The sequence below is a fragment of the Lycorma delicatula genome, chromosome 4, assembly GCF_047948215.1.
Source record: "Lycorma delicatula isolate Av1 chromosome 4, ASM4794821v1, whole genome shotgun sequence".
NCBI classification, from domain to species: Eukaryota; Metazoa; Arthropoda; class Insecta; order Hemiptera; family Fulgoridae; genus Lycorma; species Lycorma delicatula.
Window position 1 is genome coordinate 204,842,438 of NC_134458.1, and position 21,965 is coordinate 204,864,402.

Below are 21,965 nucleotides of genomic sequence, written 5' to 3' on the forward strand. Positions count from 1 at the left end.
TAGCAATTTAAAAAAAAGACAAACCAAACAATGCTTTTGACAGCTGTCGACCAATATCACTGACTTTCTGCATGGTTGCGGAAAAACTGGTTATGAGAAGACTACAATCTGATTTTAATAATATCAAGAACAGTATGAAGCATAGAGATACCATCAAGCAGGTAGCATGCCTTTCCCAGGCGATTAAAGAAGGATTCCATAAAAAGCAAAATACACTATCTTCATTGATTTTAAATCGGCATTTAATAGAGTATGGAGGGATAAACTATTTTCCCAGGAAATCAATGGTAAATAAATAGGGTGGATCAAATCATTCCTATCCCAAGATCATATTAATGTGAAATATAGGACAAGTACCTCAGGATTCAAACAGGTTAAACAGGGACTCCCCCAAGGGTCAGTACTCAGTCTAATGCCCTTTAATGTTATGGGTAATGACATTATCGATACTCTGATGAAAAAATCACCTGGTACAGAAACTTTACTTTATGTTGATGACTTATGTTGATAATTTGGGGGACCAGCAGCAAGATCACAGCTGTTGAAAAGTGGGTTAAAAGTACTAAAGAACTGGTTGGAAGAAAATAAAATGATCATCAACTTACAGAAGACAGTCTTTCAATTATTTACGCTATCTACAAAGCAACATGAAGTGAAGTTTAACGATCAGTCCACGAGTAGGACTAACGAAGTGAAATATGTGGGACTAGTGCTGAATAATAAACTGACCTGGGCCAAACAAAGTGAACATGCTGCAGTGAAAGGTGAATATAGGCTGCAACTGATGAAATGAATAACAGCCATAAAATGGTGAGCTACTGCAGAGATTTTTAAGAACTGCTTATACATCATATATATGACCAGTTCTGGAGTATGGATCCGGAATTATGGTGACAGCTACTGACTCAGCCTTGAGGCGTTTTGATTTGATTCAAAGTAAGGCACTAAGGATCATTAACGGTGTGGCAAAATCAACCCTGATATTAGCCATGCAGAACTTGAGTTCCTAAAAGATAGATTAAAAGGAATGCTATTCTCCTTTATGAGCACATTCTTAGAAACGGAAGTGACTACTGGGCAAACAATAGGGATACAACTCAAAGGCTAAAAACACAAATGATAGTTAGCCATGTGACAAAATCTATCACCTCAAACCTAGGCCTGAACTTTGAATTAAGAGAGCCTCTGCCAGATCTATCTTTTTTTTTCTTTTCCTTGTTTAGCCTCCAGTAACTACCGTTTATATAATTCTTCAGAGGATGAATGAGGATGATATGTATGAGTGTAAATAAGTGTAGTCTTGTACATTCTCAGTTCGACCATTCCTGAGATGTGTGGTTAATTGAAATCCAACCACCAAAGAACACCGGTATCCACGATCTAGTATTCAAATCCGTGTAAAAATGACCTGCCAGATCTATCTAAACATAGCTTTTGGACGTGTCTGTTTATGGTTGCTTTAGACTTAACAATGTCTGTCAACAATCCTTGACTGCTGTGGAAGAACAAAAGGCAATGGTATTGGCCACTATAGCTGAATACTATCCTGAGCCTGAATGGATTCGAATATACACAGACAGATCAGCTACTGGAGCAAATACTGATGAGGTGCAGGTGTGTATACCAGCCCGTTCTAACTTTCAGCAGCTATTGGGAAAAATACCACAAATTTTGACAGAGGTTTCTGCTATTGCATTGGCCTTAATTATGGATCCTGCCAAAAAAAAAAGAAAAAGATAGTGTTGTTGGATTCGAAGGCTGCATTGCTTGCGATTGCCTCTAGTCAACCCCAGTAAAACCATAGATGGGCTAGTGATGCAGTGGATTCTGGCCCATTGTGGTATTTATGGAAATGAATAAGCAGATTGCCTCGTGCAAGTGGATGCATGCCAACCACAGCCTATTTCATTGTGTAGTGCGAAACAAATGGTCTGCAGTGCTATCATGGTGAGAGCAAGAGCAGCAATTTTTAGAGATTGTGGTGACAAATGCTGGGCGTCAATGCTTGACCCTAAAAAATAACCTCCACTGACTACCTAGAGCACTAGCAGTGGTATGTTTTAGGCTAGCCATTGGGCACGATTATTTGCGACACTATCTAAACAGAATAGGAGTGGCTGAGACTTCACAGTGTGTCCTATGCAACGAGGAAGAAATGACAGCCGATCATATATTTGTATGTCTGACAACTTTACCTATGGTAACTGACAAGAGCCATGTTAATATGGCGGCTGTGGGGAATAAAATAGCAGAAATGCTTACTCTGGTGTAGAAAAAAATAAAAATTTATACATTTTTTTATTTTGTGCATTTTACAATTCCCTCAACATAAAAATAGTTTATAATGTGAATTTCACTGATCTGTTGTGGGATTTTATTTGATTTCTGATAATAGAATCATTAGGTTGTGCGTGATACTCTAATTAAATTTGTTATTTTCAACATTTTTGTGTAGAAATAAAATATTTTTGAAAGATAGTTTTGAAAGTTTTTTGTTTTGATTAAGATGAATCTGTTTTATTCTGCTTCTTTTATACTAAAGGTTAGATGCAAAGTACTCATTCTGATTTGTGAAAGTTATTTTATCTAAGGACCTTATTTGACTGTATATAAATTTCAGTTCTTATTAATTTTTCAATGATCAAAGGAAACCCCCTCCTCCTTCCCTTTCGTTCATAACTATTTCTTGTGCTTCAGTACTCAATTTTTTTTACTTATCTGTACATGAAACATGAGCATGTCATTGCTCATACCATAGAGGTCATTCACAGGTGGTTCTTGAAGTTTTGATGTAGCTTTATTATATAATATATTAAACTCTTAACCCATTTCACTGTTCTTAAAGGATGCATTCCTGAAGCTTGGATGAATGGTCTGTTATTACTTCTCAATATCCAGTTTTAACTTATGTAAATCAGGATGGCCAAAGCCATTTATATATATAAACAATTTATGAGTTGCAAGTTTTAAATTTATTGCGATATCAATAATTTTATGCTGTAATTTACATCATGACACCAGTTACTGTTCTCAACAATTTTTTAGTTTGTTACAATATTTTTTTTTTCTGCACCAAAATTTGTGTGTAGATAAAAAGAAACTATATAACTGCAGGAAATATGAAAAAACAAAATGTATGCAAACACAAAAAAAGTCCCATTAATGTATATCAAAAAATATTTATTTTCTGTAACTCTGCCTTTTTATATTTTTATAAACAGAAATTTATATCTCACGATTAGATTTAGATATACTAAAGTTCAGTATATAAATTTTACAGCTCTACAAAATTAATCTTATGTTGTAGAATTTTTAAAATGGCAGCTATTTGAGTTTTTTAATCATTAATACAAATAGGTATTAATAGTTCAGATAAATTGTGATTTTTTCTTGTTGATATTATAAACCAGCATGAGTCCTGGTTGACTTCTGTCTTTGCCTTCATTCATCTCTGTCTAAAGAATAGTGTTATCTACACAAATAAAATTCTGTCTCTGTCTTAATAATAACAATATTATTTCCATTACCATATTTTCATACTTAAATAAATCATCCAGTTTTATGTTGTTCCTTATATATCAGATTCCAGATTTTTTTTCTTTAATCCTCCAAGGATTCTCCTGAATATTTTCCTTTTAGAAGTATTCTCAGATTGTTGCATAATTGCCCACATTTTACATCTATAGCTAAGAACAGGCACGTTTAGTGTTCTGTACTGTTGGAATTTCCTACTTAATGTCTGATGTTTTAAATGGTTTGAAGACTCAGAACAGGAAGGATTTGCTAATAAAGTTCTTTTTACTTTGTAATGTTATTTGAGTTTACTTACTAACCTAAATAAATAAATTGCATAAAAATTATTTACCATGTAATGCGATGTTTTGTTCACCACCATGATGAGCTACAACTGAATTTGGCACTGTAGACAAATTTCATGCAGATGTTTTTCCAATTACACCATTACTGGAACCATTCTACGAGCACTATTGACTAGATCTATAAGACAGTAACTATGTTAGCATGTTGTAGAAGTTTTCTCTTTTATTAATTCAGTAACTTTTTATGTCTTTCAAGAACCACGTTGAACAGGAAATAAGCAAAGAACTTTCTGTGCCAATCTGTTTTTGACTTCAAATGGATTGGAAAGGCCTTTATGAATCCTATCTTAAAATAGATTTCAACTGACTGTTTCACTTTGTTACTTTGTCTGATTTACTATGGGTCATCCTCCATAAAATCCTGTTTGTGTAACTCCCAGGTACATTCCCTTCAAGAAATCTTAATGTTGAATAAGAATAAATTATTATTTATTAGATAATATTTAAAGCACTTTATTTTGAACAGGATAATACTTCTTATTTTAATATGATTTGAAGCTCTCCACGTATGTTGGTAATTTTCTTAGCATACTGATACTATTTACAAAATAGGGAAAATAATTCAGAGTGGATTTTGAGACAATTTTCCTTTCATCCACTTTCAGAAAGAAGATATTGTTTTCAATTATTGAGTTGTAAACACTTATTGGTGTAATAAAAATGGTATTTACTAAGGACAGAATTTGCCAATATTTATTTAACAGATGACTATCATACACAGTGATGTTACTAGTAGTTTCAATAATTTTACTTCGTATGAACACATAAAAATTTATATACACGTGTCCCATAAGTTTTTTTCAAGCATAACTCCAGCTTGTAATGGCATTGGTGATATGTTTCTTTAGGTGATTTATGTTTTGTGTCTCTGATACACCATGACCCTCATAAAAAAATCTGATATGGATAACACATAACTTAATTGTACGCCTGTTAAATTACATTTACACATTTTCCTAAATTGAAAAGTACGTTAAATTTTATTTCATGTACTTGACTATTTCCTGTTGACGTTGACCTCGATATTTCATACGGACTCAACTGTTGTGTTATGCTGCCAACCTCCATAAGAAATACAGACTAGTTCATGACGTACTTTGCACTGCTCATGTGTCCTCAAGGTCGAAGTTAGAGAGAATCTGACTGCGTAGCATTACAGATGATGTAATGAAATTCGGTTTCATAATTCAGTGACCCCATTAACATCATTTTTATATACATTATTACATCATTATTGTTAGCCTAATCTAAGACATAAAATCCCAGATACCATTATATGTTACTATCCTTGTTAGACATCTAGTTTCAAGTAACTGTAGAAAATTTATGATCTACAAACATAGCAACATGTTCATAAATTACACCGTACTTTATAGAGCATACAGATATTCTTTTGTTCTGCTGTAGAGCCACATAGAACTTGCTTTTGAATCTGGGTTAGGCCTACTCATTTAGTCTTCCAATCGACACTACGGCTTCCTCAAGTAAATCTTTGACTGAACCTGATCTTGAGGCGATTTTAAATGATTCCAATGAAAGTTTATTTTCTGTCAGTGACAGTGACAGTGAAATTAGTAAAATCGTGAAGATGACATTGCAATTATTGATGCTGCTGCTGATGAGGAAGATGGTTATGGTGAAGTGAGTGTACAGGATGATTTCAATTGTTCATTTATTTGGGAGGACATGGGAAATTATCAGGTGGAACGGGAGTTATTTGTTGGTAATTGTGGACCACAAAATGCTTCCATAAATATAAATTCAATTGTGTCTGTATTCCTTTTGTTTTTTACGATAGAATTAGTAAATACCATTGTTGTAGAAATAAACAGGTGCACTGAACAATTTATGAATGCAAGAGACAGACGTTTTACAGGATGCACATATTTTTTTGTAAAATGTGCATCGACACTAACAAAGCTTGCCTGAAATAAATCTATTTGAAGGTTTTGATCTTCAATTAGATGTGTGTGTGTTTATATACAACATAGTGAAAAGCATGTAATGTATTTTCTTTTCTACATGACATTAAGAGTAAGGCTGCAATAATTTTTTTGTATTGTAGAGTTGAATAGAATAATAATAGATCGTATGTAGAATTGTTCTTGCATTATATAATTAGTATTAGGAGTAAAATTAGTCATTTATATAGCGATTTTGAATAGTTTTCATAGGATAATAGCAAAAAACAAATAATATGAACAAAATAACAGCTATTTAATGATGATATTAACAATCTACATACTTTTCTGTGCATAATGGCAAAAATTTTGTAAAATTTTCAATTTTTGGCTGTATTATAGAAGTTGTAACAAAGATGTGCATTTTGTTCTGAAATTATTGAAATCTCCGTTTGTGGACTGTGGTCAGGGCATTTAAATCCCCCTGCACCAAAGGGTTAAAAAATTGAGATTTTTTTTTTATTATTGAATTATTATTCATCATAAAAGTTTTTTTCAATGAGAGGATATATTTCAATTAAAAAAAAAAGTTAAATAAAAAAGGAGACGAAGTCTGATTTGAACTGATGTGCCTTCCCCTAATATCCAAATATTTCATTAATTAAAATTTTATTTGGCTATAACTCTGGAACCAATAAAAAAAGTACCACTTATGATATATTGTTGAAAAGCTCTCCATGAGGGCTTATTACTGCAGTTAAGAAAAAGTCCAAAATCCAAATTGTTTTTAGATTTGGGCTTTTTTGGACACTGTTAGTTCAGTAGATTGCAATGAAAAGGGGCGGTGCACAACTAGATGTTACAACAGTCCTAAATCCAAAATTTAAACATCTTCAGTTAATTTTTTCTGAGTTGTGTTATATACATATGTACGTACAGACATCATGCCGAAACTATTCAAAATGGATATTTCCGTTGAAATCTGGAAACTGAAATTTTTCACAATCACAGTACTTCCTTTACTTCGTGCAAGAAAGTAAAAATGTTTATTTTTCCTATGTATTAAAACTTATGGGGTTATGTTTCCTTTAGCGGTTGAGGACATGCATCAAAGTGTATTTTCAAAACAGTAGTTGTTAAGTAGAGCATATTATGTAATAAAAATGGTTTTCATGAAAATATAATATATAAATTTATTTTTCTTTGTAATGGTATGGAAACTTATGGGAACCTATATATAAACAACTGTTTTATTAATGATTTAATAATAATAATTATTATTATTAATAAATTAATATTTATATTATTATTAATTAATGTTGTCTAATTTGTTTAGATCATCTGAAGAAGTGTTACATATTTTGGGTAACATATTAGGCTGTCTTCAACGAGGACGTACATCATTAATTGTGCCTCGTAAACGAACTATTGATGATCTCATGAAAAGTCGTAATATGGTAATATTAAATAAACATACTGTTAAAAATTATTTTTGATTTTAATGTGTCATATAATTTTTATTCTTTATTATATACTGTAACTTATTTTATTATACTATTCTTAAGGACAGTTGCTTTCTGAAAACAACTAAAGATTGTAAAGAAACATTATTATGAAATGCTTTCATGTTTTTGGACAGAGCAAATGAAAAATCTATATTACTTAAATGTGTGTAGTTGATGAAACTATTTTATCCTATGCTTTGATTAATCATGTAAAAAAAATTTTAAGAAGGAAATACACTCATATTTTTACTGGCATTCTAAAAAGTGTTAAAAACAAAAGTTAACATCATTTCACAGATTTTCTTTAATATAAAATATTAATAGAGAGAAACAGGTGTCTTGATTTATATAATTGTAAAATCAAGAATTTGCAATTTTGTTTTATATATAAATTTCAAGTCATATCGACTGTGATTGTTTACATTGGTAAATATCACAAAATCCAGTGAAACTACACCCGATTTGTAACTTAAGTGAAGTATGGAAAGAGATTTGTGGAAACATGCCAATGAAATCTTATTTTTATGTCACTCCTTTTAATTTTCAGAACATACCCATTGAGATGGTCCAGATTTTGTGGAAATACTAAGTTGTAAAAGATAAGTTTTTTTTTAATCTTGCACAGGAATGAGAATTGCTCACATTCAAAATTTCTTAAAATTTTAATTTAATTTCTTATACTACTTTTTTTATTTTAAGTGGCATAAATGTGGTATAAACTGCAAAAAATTAGTTTCTAAAAAAATGCTAACAGCACACTATTAAACCTGGTGTTTTTAAATTCAGTAATCTGTTGAATCTGGCTTGTTGAAAGTGGTTGGCTGTGGCTTATCACACTACAATTTACAGGATGCTGCTATTTATTGAGACATTCCAGGTGTTATAGAATCATCAGGTTGTTAGATTTTTATTAACCGTCTTACCAATCCTAATTTCTTATCAGGTGTTTTTAGATATGCCCAAACGGACACAGCATCCATTTGGGCTTGTTGGTTTGAAAGAAATCTATCACTTACTCCAAATTTAAGGAGTGCCCAGTGCAGAGCCTTAATTGTATGCACTGGTGTTTTTAAAACAGCCTCCTATGAGGCTACCACAGTATTGGGAAAGGGTCTCCCAATCTTTTAGTGTGAGAGTTCGGTCGGCCATGTGGAAAATGTAAAGTGGCAGGGAGGCCGAGATATTTGGGATGTGGTTTTGAGCCAGGCCTGTACCAGAGCGGAACGATGATCTCAGTACACCGGTTCTAAATTTTGAACAGTTGCCCATCTCCTGCCTGTAGAGGAGGCTTTATAGTCTCACGATGGAAGCATGTCTGCAAGAATTGCACGCCACGTCTAAGGGAAGGTCCTTGTATACACTTATACAGGATCTGGGGGGGGATGGCATGCCTCTCCTTCATTTTGAAGGGCAACGGGAGCCCAAGTGCTCTCCAACCATGTAAATTTAAACCAATATTTTTTTTGGTTCCACCTGGCAGCTGATGAGCTGTGCATCTGTGGGGAGGTCCAGTCAAACGAACACATGATGTTCGACTGCCCAGCTTGTGGTGGGGGAGTCGGAAATCAGGCCACCCTGGAACTTAGAGGTCAAGGGGAAAATTGGCTACTCACAAGTGGCAAGTCAACGTGGTAAGAGTCACATTGTCGGACTGTGTGTGAGTTCCTTGATGCAGTTACTTTGTTCAACCAACATCAGTAGTTTACCTGAGGGAAAAGACTCCTACTGCGTTGCTGTAGGAAGCTAACCAAGAAATATGGCTGCTGTAAGCAGCCAGATTAAGGCTCCAAGCACTTTAATGGTGGCCAGGTACTTGCTGGCATTCAGCGGCTTAGGCATGGTAGCAAATTGACGAGATAAATTTAATTATTGATAGTCATATATATTTTAGTAGTTGACGGGGTGTGCCTACCCATTTTAGTGATGTGTGACAAGTGTGTGGTGGGACATGCAAGTGAGTGTATACGGCAGCATACTTATTCCGCTCACGCTTTTAGGTTAGCTCTAGGAGCTAGTTAGGACACTGGTCACTAAACAGTTTTGAAGCTCAGTAGCCATTTGTGGCACAGACATTCAGTCTTATGCTGTAGGGCGACCGAATGGGGTGGTGGCGGGAGAAATGCCCAGCAAACCAATATTATCAGGTGTTTTTAACTGATTTACTTTTCATTTACTTTATTTTATATATGATAATACAAAACTTGATCATCAGTATTCTTTGGTGTTTTATGTGAGAAAAAGTTTTTAAATGGATTGGAGTGTTGTGAGTATAAAATTAACCCTTGAACAGCAAGAGTGTGAACAGTTGTAAAGTTGTGAATGTTCCACACAACTGTATTTATAAGCTAGTTCTCTATTTCAACATTACTTTTTTCCAAACAGCTATTTTGGTGTACTCCAACAAATTTTAAATCAAGAGTATCATTTATTATTAACCTTTCTGAAAAGTGTTTGCAAAATTTAAAAGTTAAATTTTAATTTTTGTGGCTGCAAATTTTTACTTTTAAGTTATGTTTTGATCAGTATAAAACTTCAGGTTGGTTAAATGTTAAACTTTAATTAATTAATTTTTAATATTAATAACAGATATTTTACTTTCTCCTGATTACTGTTTGTTTTCAGTAGAATTCTGAGTTTTTATAGGTTTATTTGAGCTCTTATTTGCTAACTCCTTTTTAGAATATTTAAAATGTAAAAAAAAAATATAAAGTAAAAGAGGTCTTTATTAAAAAGTAAAACTGTAGCATACTGCTCATGATTCAGTAGTTATGTTGCTGTTACAAATATGAATATTTTGTTGTCTGTTTCTTTGATTTTATTTTGTAATTCTCAACTTAGAGAATCTTTTAAATTTTGTTAAGCTTGGTAGTAAAAAGAATTATTTGAAATTAGATATATCAAACTATTTGAGATTGTTATTTTCGAGATATTACACTTAACAAAAGGTGTTAATTTGAAATTGTGTTTGAATGTTTGTGTAGTCAGTTAGCATGCAGATATCTAGATCATACAGTCCCAGGTTTGATTCCTGTAAGGGTCTTTATTTTATCATCTTTCGGTTTCATCCTTCTCATTGTTCTCAATAAATGTACATAAAAAAACATGTCCAAGATTACAGAAAAGTAACTAGATTGACTGGGAGCTCATGTCACTTTCTCGTGATTGGCCAAAGAGATTGTATAAGATAAATTTGTAACTAGCTTGGAGCCTGTTTTAAGATAATATAATTTTGTAAGACATGACATTTTAATTTCATAAATTTTATTTAATTGTTTTCATTTTTAAAGATAGTTATGAATCAGAAATTATGGGGCTGCCAGTGTTGTTTTTGGACTTACAAATTCTTTTTTAATTGAAATACTTATTTTAAATGTACAAGATTTGATAAAAAAAGGAAGTTTTAAATTTCCTCTCCTGTATAAGTCCAATTGACACAATTTTTTTTTTGTGTTGCTACACACTTGTCCCTAATGTATGTTTACATTGGTAGCCATATTGGATGCTTAGTTTATTGGTGGCTGTCGAAAAGATTACACACGTTTTGTATCGTTGGTGATTTTTAACTTGGGGAGAAAATGGTACAAAGAATTTTCATTTAATTTTGCTTTAAGAATGGAGTAAAGTACAGTACAGCACCACATTAGAGATGTTGACTGTTGCTTTTGATGATTCTTCTATGTGCAAAACAAGTGTTTACAAATAGTGCAAACATTTCCAAGAGGGCTGTGAAGATGTTGAATTTGACAAGCGCCCTACATCTCACCATGTCACCAACCAATGATAATGTTGAAAAAGTGAAGAAAATGATTTTGGACATTTGCCAGATCACTTTCATAGAGGTTGCTTATGATGTTGGCACATCATTTGGCTCATGTCAAGCAATCTTTTTTGATATTTTGGGCATAAACGTGTGGCAGCAAAATTTGTTACAAAATGATGAATTTCAACCAAAAGCAGTGCCAAATGAGCATTGCTCAGGAGCTGCTGAATTAAGTAAATGATGATCCAGAACTGCATGTTTGTGAAGTTTGGCTAAAAACAACACCGTTATGATGCCTCAACCTCTGCATTCGCTAGACATGGCCCCTTGTTACTTCTTCCTATTCCCCTGCTGAAAAGAGCCATGAAAGGACAATATTTTGCCAACATTGAAGAGGTAAAGACAGAATCACTGAAGGAGCTAAATTCCATATCAAAAATTGCATTCTAGAGGTGCTTTGAAGATTGGAAAAAGCGCTGCACAAATGTATTATATCTGAAGAAGAGTACTTTGAAGGTGAATCAATAAAGAACTATTTTTTGAGAAAAACTAAAATTCCATGTATTTTTGAGATTAAACCTTGTATATCTTGTGCAGTTTTTATTTGAAAATCTGGTTAGTGGTTATTTATCTAAATTTGTATAATTAAATATATTAATATTATTGACTCATATTCTTAGCTGTACAAGTGCCCTATGCAATTGGATTCCATTTGTTTAAAATCTTGTTGATACATTTTATCATTTAATAGTAAAATTTAAAAGTTTAGCAGTGCTTAATTCTCATGTGGTTTTTTAATTTAATTACATTCTTTATGGTTCTTGGCCCTGAGATCAAGAAAATTTCATTTACTAGTGACGGGCATAATTCTTGGTATAACTTAATCAAAAGCGGGGTTGTTTTATTTGTTTTTTCTTACTCGTTTTATGTATTCCAAAAGAATAATAGGCATATAGTGTTCATTTATTCTTAATTTTATTGATTATTGTGTTCTTGACCCTGGGGTCAATAGCCGTTTCTTTGCATAACATATTCTTGTGCATAGTGCCAAGATCTGATTTTATGTTATGAAGTTATATGTTTATAGCGGCTCTTGCTCTCAGAATCAATAATGAAAACACGCAGACATGATCATTCATGCATATTAGAAGACTATATTTTATGGCTCATATGTATTTTATGGCTCTTGCATCATAATAGGATCATTGAATACAGACATGTTGGTTCTTGTCAGATCGTTCAATTAATAATTTTGGTGTTGCAATGCTGCTCCTCAGTTCATGTACAACCATTGATCTAGTTAGTTAGTGTCATTTTGTTCTTTAGATAAAATAAGATTATGTGTTCACGAGGAAAGAAGCACTTAAGCTAATGCACTTGCATTAGCTTTGATGCAACCTGACTTTGAAAGTGAAAAGTGAACCATTTAGTAGTGATGATAGTGATTATGACAGAATTATGAACCTGAAAGTGAATTTAGCAGTGACAATAGTGATACAAGTGACTGCAAGGAAAGAGATGAAATTTGTCAAAATGATAATAATGGTTTGGAATCAAAATCGTCAACGAGTAGTTCGCGTCAATCAACAGAGCCAGATCAGCAGGAACCAAAGACAGATGTGTTGCCATTAGTAAGTTCAGAGACAGGTACTAATTCGCAACCGTCAACAAGTCACCAGCAGCAGCCAGACGATTCGCCGTCAGTAAGTACTGAATCACAAAATAATTGGCAGCAGATAGTTGTATCAGATCCTGACTTTCTCGATTTTTGTTTAGGCAGACAATATAACATGGAATCCATTGAAGTTGATAATCCACTCCAAATTTATAGTTTGCTTGTAGATATTGATATTTTTCAATTAATAGTTGAGGAAACAAACCGATACGCAGCAGAAAAACTAACCGGGAAATGTAGTCGTAAGTCACACGTAAAAAATTGGACGAATACTAATGAGGCTGAATTAAAAAGGTTTTTGTCTGTTCTTTTGGTAATGGGATTAGTTCTTCTCCCTTTGGTAGACTTATATTGGAGTAAAGATAAAATGTGTAGAAATGAATTTATAGTGAACATTATGCCCAGGGATCGATTTTTACTACTGCTCAGATTTATTCATTTTTCAAATAATGCAGAGCAGTTGAAAAACAGACTACATAAAATCGAGAAAGTATTTTATTTATTGTTAAAAAATTTCCAGAAATATTTCACCCCCGGAAAGGACATATTTGTTGATGAGACTGATTCCTTTCAGAGGACGTCTGTTGATTAAACAGTACATAAGTAACTAAGCACACAGTACAGCATTGAAGTTTACAAATTATGCTCAGTTGATGGGTATACATATAATGCCAGGGTTTACAGCAGATGAGGTGATAAAAATACTGGCAAGGGGCATACCTCATTAGTAGTAAAAGATCTGGTTAATTGTTTACAGATAAAAGAAGGTAGGCATTTGTACGCTGGTAATTTTTATTCTAGCTTAGATTTAGCTAATGACCTTTATGCTAAAAAAATAATTTATTGTGGTACGCTGAGAATTAATCAGAAGGGCATCCCGGATGATTTTAAAACAAAAAAACAAAAAAGAGGGAAAATATTCTGTCTTCAGCAAGGTAAAATAAATCTTATAAAGGGATGGATAAATGTCAGGTTATGATGCTGACAACTGATCCCAAATACAACACAACACTAAAACCAACTGGTAAAATGAATAGAAATAATGAAGCGATCATAAAACATCAGTGTATTTTAGATTATAATATAGCTAAAAAAGGGGTAGATCTCAGTGATCAAATGTTGGCGTATTATTCAGTTTTAAGGAAATCAAATAAGTGGTATCGAAAAGTAATGTTCGCACTATTATGTGGAACTGTTGTTGTCAATGCTTGGTTGATCTATAAAAACACTCGTGTACTTGCAACTACTAATTATCTTTCAATGATGGAATTTCGCCGAACACTGGCAAGCCTTCTTGCAGGAGAACAGCATACCTACTCCTCCAAGACATATTCATACATTTGTCAGACCTGAAGGCACTGGAAGAAAAAAGCGGAAAATGTGTGTTGGTTGTTATTCGAAATTACGTAAAACTATGGGCAGCAAAGAGGCTGATAAAAAAGCAAGACAAATAATAAGTTACTGTGGTGAATGTGAAAATAACACCAGACTGTGCTTGGAGTGTTTCAATGATTATCATAAACATCTGAATTAATGTTTTGTGTTTTATATATTTTTATTTTTTTAATTTCTTTCATAATGTATAATAATTTTATAAAAAAGTATAAATTTTATAGATGAATTTAAAATTTAAACTTTGAATTTTTTCTCGAGTTTTAGGTACTTTTTTAAAATAATATTGTTTTACGAATTAAATTCATTTTTGATGCTTTATTATGACAATCTATTAACAAGTATTATTCTTTGCTACCGCAATTTAACTTTCCCATTTTTATTTTATAATGAATGATGTAGGCCTACTTATTTTAATGAAAATTGTGTAATGATTTTGGTTTGTGACAGTTTTAACACATCGCAAAAATTTCTATTTTTTGTATTATTTTTTTTATGTTTAAGCGCTATTAATGATAATAGCCAAACAAATAATTACAAATGTATTTTAGTGCTATACAGTTTCATATATATGATATAATTTTTTATTAGAATAATTATTCAACTTAATTTCCAAAAAGAGTCGTTTCTTTATAAAATGTAATTGACTATAAGATGCATTGGTTAAATTATTTTCATCTAAATAAATATTTTTCAACAAAATGTAATTATAAGTATTTTAAGTTTTAATTATATTAACAGTATTAAAATTTAAAGTTTATTTTATAATATATTATTACATTTATAAAAAATATCAAAGTAAATGTTTATGTTTTATGTGTTTTAAGCTTAAAAAAATTAGTTTAAAAATCTTTTAGGGTTTCTGAAATTGTTTATATGGATAACAAAATAATGATTATTATTGAAATTTTTCTAATTTGATTTTTAAATGTATTTACTGGTTTATTCTTAATAAAAGTGTGTTGTCAATAAATAAAAAAAATAATAATTATTAATGACAATTTTTTTGTTTATTGATAAAAATATTGTATAATAACAAAAAGGTTTTACAAGAATGTCATAATTTTTTTTTTGAAAAAATAAAATATTTCAAAAAAGTTTTATTGCCTCTAACCACAGTTCTTGTTGCTGGAGGAGTAGAATGGGAAAGATAAATAAATACTTCATGTAATGTACAGCATAGTATAGTAAATGGCGTAACTATAAAAGATTGATGTAGACGCCAATAGAGCGCTCTGTAAAAGTGTGTGTTCTTGATGACGGGGACAAGAGCCGTTGTTTTGTAACTGCTTACCTCTTTACTCTGAGGATAACCGTTTTCAATTAATTCTGTTAATATCAAACTACCGTACGGTACATGTTAAAAGAAAATAAATTTGTCGCATTAAATTTATTAATTTTGTTACAGAAATCTTTATCTCCAAATTTGCCAGAAGATCTGGCAATTAGTTTTTATATACAGAGTCATAAATTGGTATTTGCTGTTTACCAATTGACAAATATTCATGGCACAATGAAATTTGATACATATCAAGCTGAAGCTTCAGTGCCATGGTTAAATGAAGTCCTAGTCCTTTTTACTGTTGCACTACAACTTTGTCAGCAGCTTAAAGATAAGGTTAGTATGTAAAATAATTTTTAAATATAGCAATCATTAATCAGATAAATAAATCTACTAGAATTAATGTACAAATTAAAAAATCTTTTCTTTAAACAATAGTGTTTTGAATAACAGTTTAGCTGTAAGAGTTCCTGTTAACTGCATATTATGTGAAAGTTATATTCAACAAATGGAAATCATTATTGAATAAGAAATTATATAACATAAAATTAAATAAACAAAAGATTAGTGCTGTTTTACAGTATGAACAATAATGTAATACTGAACTTTAATTTCCCATAAATTATATTCCTTTAGTAGTTAATTAAAACATTAAGTTAGAATAGATTCTTTAATAAAATTAACTTCATGTATATTAATTACTGCAAAACAGTATTACTTGTTAGTAAAATTGTATATAAAGTATATAAATAAATTTCTTATATGTAGTATTTATTTTAAAGAAGTCTAAGCTGGAAGAACCACAGGATGTCCAATATAAAACGCAACCCATATGTGTCAGTAGGGGTATATTTAAATTAAAAGAGGCATTTTTAAGTTATTAAATTAAATATTTTATTTCAAAACTTTTCAATACTTTACATTCTAAAGTAAACACTGGAAGTGGCTGCCATCTTCATGAATACATGCTTCCACCCTTTTCACTGTGATTACATATTCACCTGTTGACCTGTATTACACCATATTCACCTGAGTTCACATATTGACCTTCAGTTGTTCAAGAACAACTGTAGGCTTTTTCTTTGAGGTAACCCCAAAGAAAAAAAATCTGTTAGTCAAATCTGGAGATCATGGTGGCCATAAGCCATGACCAATAATGCAATCACCAAAGAATTCATTAACGAAATCAGAAGTTGAATGTACATAGTGTGATGTTGCATTGTCATGTTAGAACCAGCAGTATCAATCTTCCTCTTCCACGAGTGCAATGAATTGTAATAAAATATTCTGATACCATTCTGCAGTAATGGTGTACTTAAAGAAAAGAGGACCAGCAATTTTTTTTTTTGAATTTTGCACACCATATGTGGTTGATTCTGGTAAATCAATTTCAGCTGACAAGCATCCAATTGATTTTTTCTTCTGCGGGTGCAATTGTTTTTCATGATACATGTGGAGATTTTCAACACTCCAAATCCTACTGTTATGACTGTTTACTTAGCTATCCAGATGAAACCACACCTCATCTATGAAAAAACTAGCTGTTTTTCTATGTCTGGATCAAGAAGTTGATGAACTGTTTGAATTCAATATGGTCGTAAATTTAATTTTTTGTCACCCGATGAACGGTTGATTTTGGTGAAGTAATTTCAGCTGACAAGCGTCTGATGTTTTTAGGCAAGGCAGTTAATCAGACTTTGATTTCAGTGACTGTGTCTGCATTCAACACTGTCATCAATCTTTTCTGTTCCTTGTTACTTACAGAACCTTTCTCTAAATTTAGACACTAACCTTGAAACTGATGACTTAGGTGCTGGTTTATCATGGAACTTACAGCAAAAAGATTTCTTGCAATGCAATCACTGATTGCATGCTAAAGTATGACTCAAGAATAAAAAAACACATTCTTCTTGTAAAAATACCATTTTCTCTCTAACGGTGCATTGAGTGTTATGTGATCACTTTGTTATGGCTATCAGTAGCAGTCTACTGCATTGGTGTGATGTTCACTTGTTGTACAAGTCCATTCCAGTAAACCGTAAGGGAGCTGGACAGTCAATTTAAATATTATAGAATTATGATTGGTGGGTGGGATTTTAAGTCCATCTTTTCTCTTATAAAACAAAAAAGAAGCCTTCTTTTATAGTATCATTTGACTCATAAGAATATATAATTAAAAATTAGTTACATTAGTTTGGCAATTTATAATTAGATTCCTTATCAATTGACTTTATTGGAAAGGAATGGATGAATTTTGGCAAAATGGAATTTTGCCAAAATTTCCATATTCCTTTGCATTCTTTACTATTCTTTTTCTTCAACATATTACATCTCCATTTTTCTATTTTATTTATTCAATCTTTGACTTCTCTACAGTTTTTATATTCTAAATCTCAGATTAACTATGTTCTACTACCAAACTAACTATACCTGGTTGTCTTAATAATACATGTCATACCAATCTCTTAACTAGCTTCTGTTTCAATTTAAGCCCCAATCATTCCAATTTTGATCAGTCCATCTAATCTTACCCAAACACTCCATTCCCAAAGTTTCCATTATCCCCCTTATGTTTTCACACTGTTCATATTTCATTATCAGTAGTGTGCTAACTTCCACATAAATATGTTCTATAATTTGTTCTAATTTTTAGATCTATATTTGCTAATATCAGACTTTCTATATGACAGCTTTCTTGTGCTAGTCTGTTCATATTCAGATTACTTTTAATAATTCAAATCCTTTGCAATTTTGTACCTACATAACAAAATTCTTGCACATTAAAGTAAAGTGTTCCCCTATCTTAATATTTAATTTCGCATTAACCTTCTTTCTTTCACATTTCATCTTTTTTTTGTAGTCTTATTTATTTTCATAGTAAATATGTCATATATCAATCAATCATTTTTGTTTTTGTCAAACGAACAATGTCATCGGCATAGTTTAACATCTTTATTTTTTTCCTTGAATGGTTAGTTAAATTTTTCCTTCAACTCCCTTATTTCTTTTCTCTATACAAGTTGAAAAGCAATTGTGACTGATTGCATCCTTTGTCTTCTTTCTGAATCAGTGCTTGATTTCATCTTCTGCTTGTATAAATGTTACCTGATCCTTATACAGATTATAAATAACTCATCTTCCCTACCTTTGGTACAAATCATCTTAAATTGTTAAACATTTTACTCTATTAAACATCAGATGCTTTCTCCAGATTTTTAAATTTCATGTTGGTGACTTTTTTAATTTTGCCTTTGAAAATTAATTTTGAGGACCAGAATTATAATGATACCTGACCTCCCTGATAATGATAGTCTGTTTGAAACTGAACTGGTTTTTTATTATATGTTATTGATCCTTATTATATGTGCATGTTCTTTTATTATATGTTATTCTTGATATCAGATGGGTACTTATTTAAGGTGCCAATGCTAGTAATTTTACAGCTACTAACAATATTAGATTTAGATCCCTATACTAGAATAAGACAGATGGTGTTTTATTTATAAATATATAAATGGAAAACTACCAACGATGATTTTTAACTTAAAAAATAATAGGAAGAAAACTTACTGATTGATCTAGAAGAAGGTACATCATGTTAAAGATGACCTGGAAAAAATTTAAGAGAAAAGTGTTTGTGGATGATCTGATATCTACGCCTTATGTTCTTCCGTGAGAGTAAATTGTTTAAGTACATTTTAATTTTAAGAGATACGCTTAATTTCTTAATTTGCAATTATTATTTTTAAACTCTAAGAGGAAGTTAATATTAATAATGAATAACATGTTTATGTTTCAGATCTGTGTGTTCGCTCAGTATAAAGATTTTACCATCGGTTCAAGACCTGCATCAAGTATAGCTTACTAATTTTGCTAATAAATAAATTATTTATTTATTATATTATGATAAAATATTTTGTTTAGATTAAAAAAGTTTATTATTACTGATTACCGAGTGCTGTTATTGAAATTAATTATTGAATTACTATACTAGCCTGTTTTCTATCAAATTTGAGCAATATTGTTAATATTGTTCTTATATAATAAATAGTCTGTACTAAATGTGGTTGTAGCCAGATTTACCATTATAAAACCATTCATATTATCTGCTGGTAATTAATTATATAAAAAATTCTTAACTAAAATTATTTTGTTAGATTAGGGGTGGTATAGCATGGTATTCTAATCAAGACTTGAATTTGGTCCTGGTTAATGATAACCTTAATTATAGATCTCTGACACTAGGTAATCTCATCTATAATTTGCTCCTTAACATATCTTTTAATTTTGCATTATTTTTGTTTTCTTTTATATCTTTTATATTTTTTAATTGAAGAGCGATGATTTTTTTAATGTAACCCCCATTTGACCCTTTTTGAGGATGGTTTTTAGAATGTATAACGAGTATTGAAGCGATTGTTTTATCATTAGACATATGGATCTCTTATAATTATTATTAGTTCCAACACTCATTGTATGTAAAAATCCAATTTAATGTTGTTATAAAATGTCAAAGATTTATTTATAAAAATATAAGAAAATTTCATTAGTTTCACATGTTTATGCAAAATTTCTAGTTACTATTGTTGAATTGATGTATCATTCCTTGTTACTTATCATTTATACTGACCCAAAGGTAATATAGGACAGTGCTCCCAGTTTTCTTTTCCCTTTTACTGATACTTTCATTATATTTATTTATAAGAATGTAACGAGACAAGTTACATTTACTTCTCTGGATTATATAAATAACTACAATCATCATTCTCTCTCACCTGTGTAAAATTTCCTCATGTTTTACTATCATCCTCATAATTTCATTTTTTTTTTTTGTAACATAAGATACTTTCTTCATACTCATAAGATATGCTTTGAAAATAGAATGTGTTGTACAGGATTAGTTGAATTTTGTTTGTTTTTTAAGTAGTAAACATCTATAGTGGGTTTCAATTAATTCTATATTTAAATATCCAAATAATTACATGATCATTTTATTAAAAACCATGAAGTAATTTATGGTTACATTCATTAAATTGTGTTTTTTTTTTAATGCTTTGTACGGTTATTGAATTCTTTTTTTAATTTTTCTTGCACTCTACTACTTTTCTTTAACCTGTTTTTTTTCTCTAATGTTGCATTTGTTCAGTATTTTTAATTTTTATTAAAACATATTTCAAACTTCTGGCTTTAATTTAATTAATTCACAGTCATATAAATTCATGTTAACAGAAATTCTAAGTTAAAATTATTGTAGAATAAGCTAAACTTATGCCAACTATGTAATCCTCTTTTACGCTGTTTATAAAAATATAAAGTGAAATTTCTTATTTACTCCCTCCAAATTGAACATTCATCTTTCAATGCTACTCTTAACTGAAATATGTTAAACTGTTTGCAGGCAATAAGATCTCAACATATAAAAATGGTTTTGTTTATCTGTTTATGATAAGTCAATACTTATAAGACCCTTATTCGTCTGTACCAATATATTATATTTTTATAATCAAAAACCAACTTGAACAACCCAAGTACAGAATTACAAAGTAAATGAAATGACACGTACCTTATTTTTTTTATTCCAAAGCACTTTCGCAGGATCCTACAACATTAGTTGTGTATAAGATATATTTATATAAAATTACATATCAAACACAAAAATTGTTAAATAAAAATAAAAATATTAAAATTACAATCATACAGGGTGACTTCTGGGAAATGGACTGTTTTCAAATTAGCAGTACAAATTTAATTTACAAAATAATATTATTTTATTGTTATACAAATAAAGGTCAAAACATACTATTTGATTAAAAATAGTAATTTTTTGAAAATTTTGTCACTCATGTGGTGGCCATCCATTTGAATGCAAGTTATAAAATACAAGTAATAAATGCAAGTATAAAAATACAAGTGTGTGTTTGTTATATTATTTTATAACATTCTAATAAATAATTATAGTAGCATGCAAATTAATCTGAACTAAGGGTTTTTTTTATTTATTTGTTGTTATAGTTACACTGTTTGATCACACCCATTCTTTAAGTTGTCTGTAATGTGAGGTTATTGTTCTTTGGTTATTTTTGAATTTTCATATGATAAATAGTGTTTTGTGAAAGTTTATTTCATTTTTTATTAAAATGTCATATAATTGTATTTTTTGTTCTGTATGTATTGAAATATAATAATGGACATAACTCTAAGAAAGCTTCTGAGCATACCAGTATTACATGACAAATAGCTTTTGAGTGCGATGTTGGACTAGGGACAGTGAATTCTATTTTAAAACAATTTAAGACTGGTTCCTTTTCACACCAAAGTAAATGCAAATGTGGCTGTAAAAGAAAAACTACTCCAACATGGGATTGGTTATTAGTGAGAAAAAGTAAGCTTGATCAAAAATTATTTTCTGTGGACTTGAATAGAGAATTAGTAGCCACTAGAACAAATTTACACATGACAACTGTTAGATGCTGACTTCTTGCAGCTGGGCAGAAAGCTTGTCAGCTAGCTTAAAAGCAGATTTTTACACCAGCAATGTGCAAAAAAGACTCTTATGGGACAAAATACATGGA

The 21,965-nt window shown here is 30.9% G+C and overlaps 1 protein-coding gene across 1 annotated transcript in view; it reads left to right on the forward strand.

The window, feature by feature from the left end:
* The window catches only part of rogdi (rogdi atypical leucine zipper), a 36,380-nt gene extending 17,039 nt beyond the window's left edge, over positions 1 to 19,341 (forward strand). Inside the window, exons 5-7 of the mRNA XM_075365066.1 lie at positions 7,116 to 7,236; positions 15,520 to 15,729; positions 19,193 to 19,341. Of these exons, the coding sequence (XP_075221181.1) occupies positions 7,116 to 7,236; positions 15,520 to 15,729; positions 19,193 to 19,261 (400 nt within the window). The 3' untranslated portion in view covers positions 19,262 to 19,341. The remainder of the gene's footprint in view (positions 1 to 7,115; positions 7,237 to 15,519; positions 15,730 to 19,192) is intronic.
* The last annotated feature ends 2,624 nt before the right edge of the window (positions 19,342 to 21,965 follow it).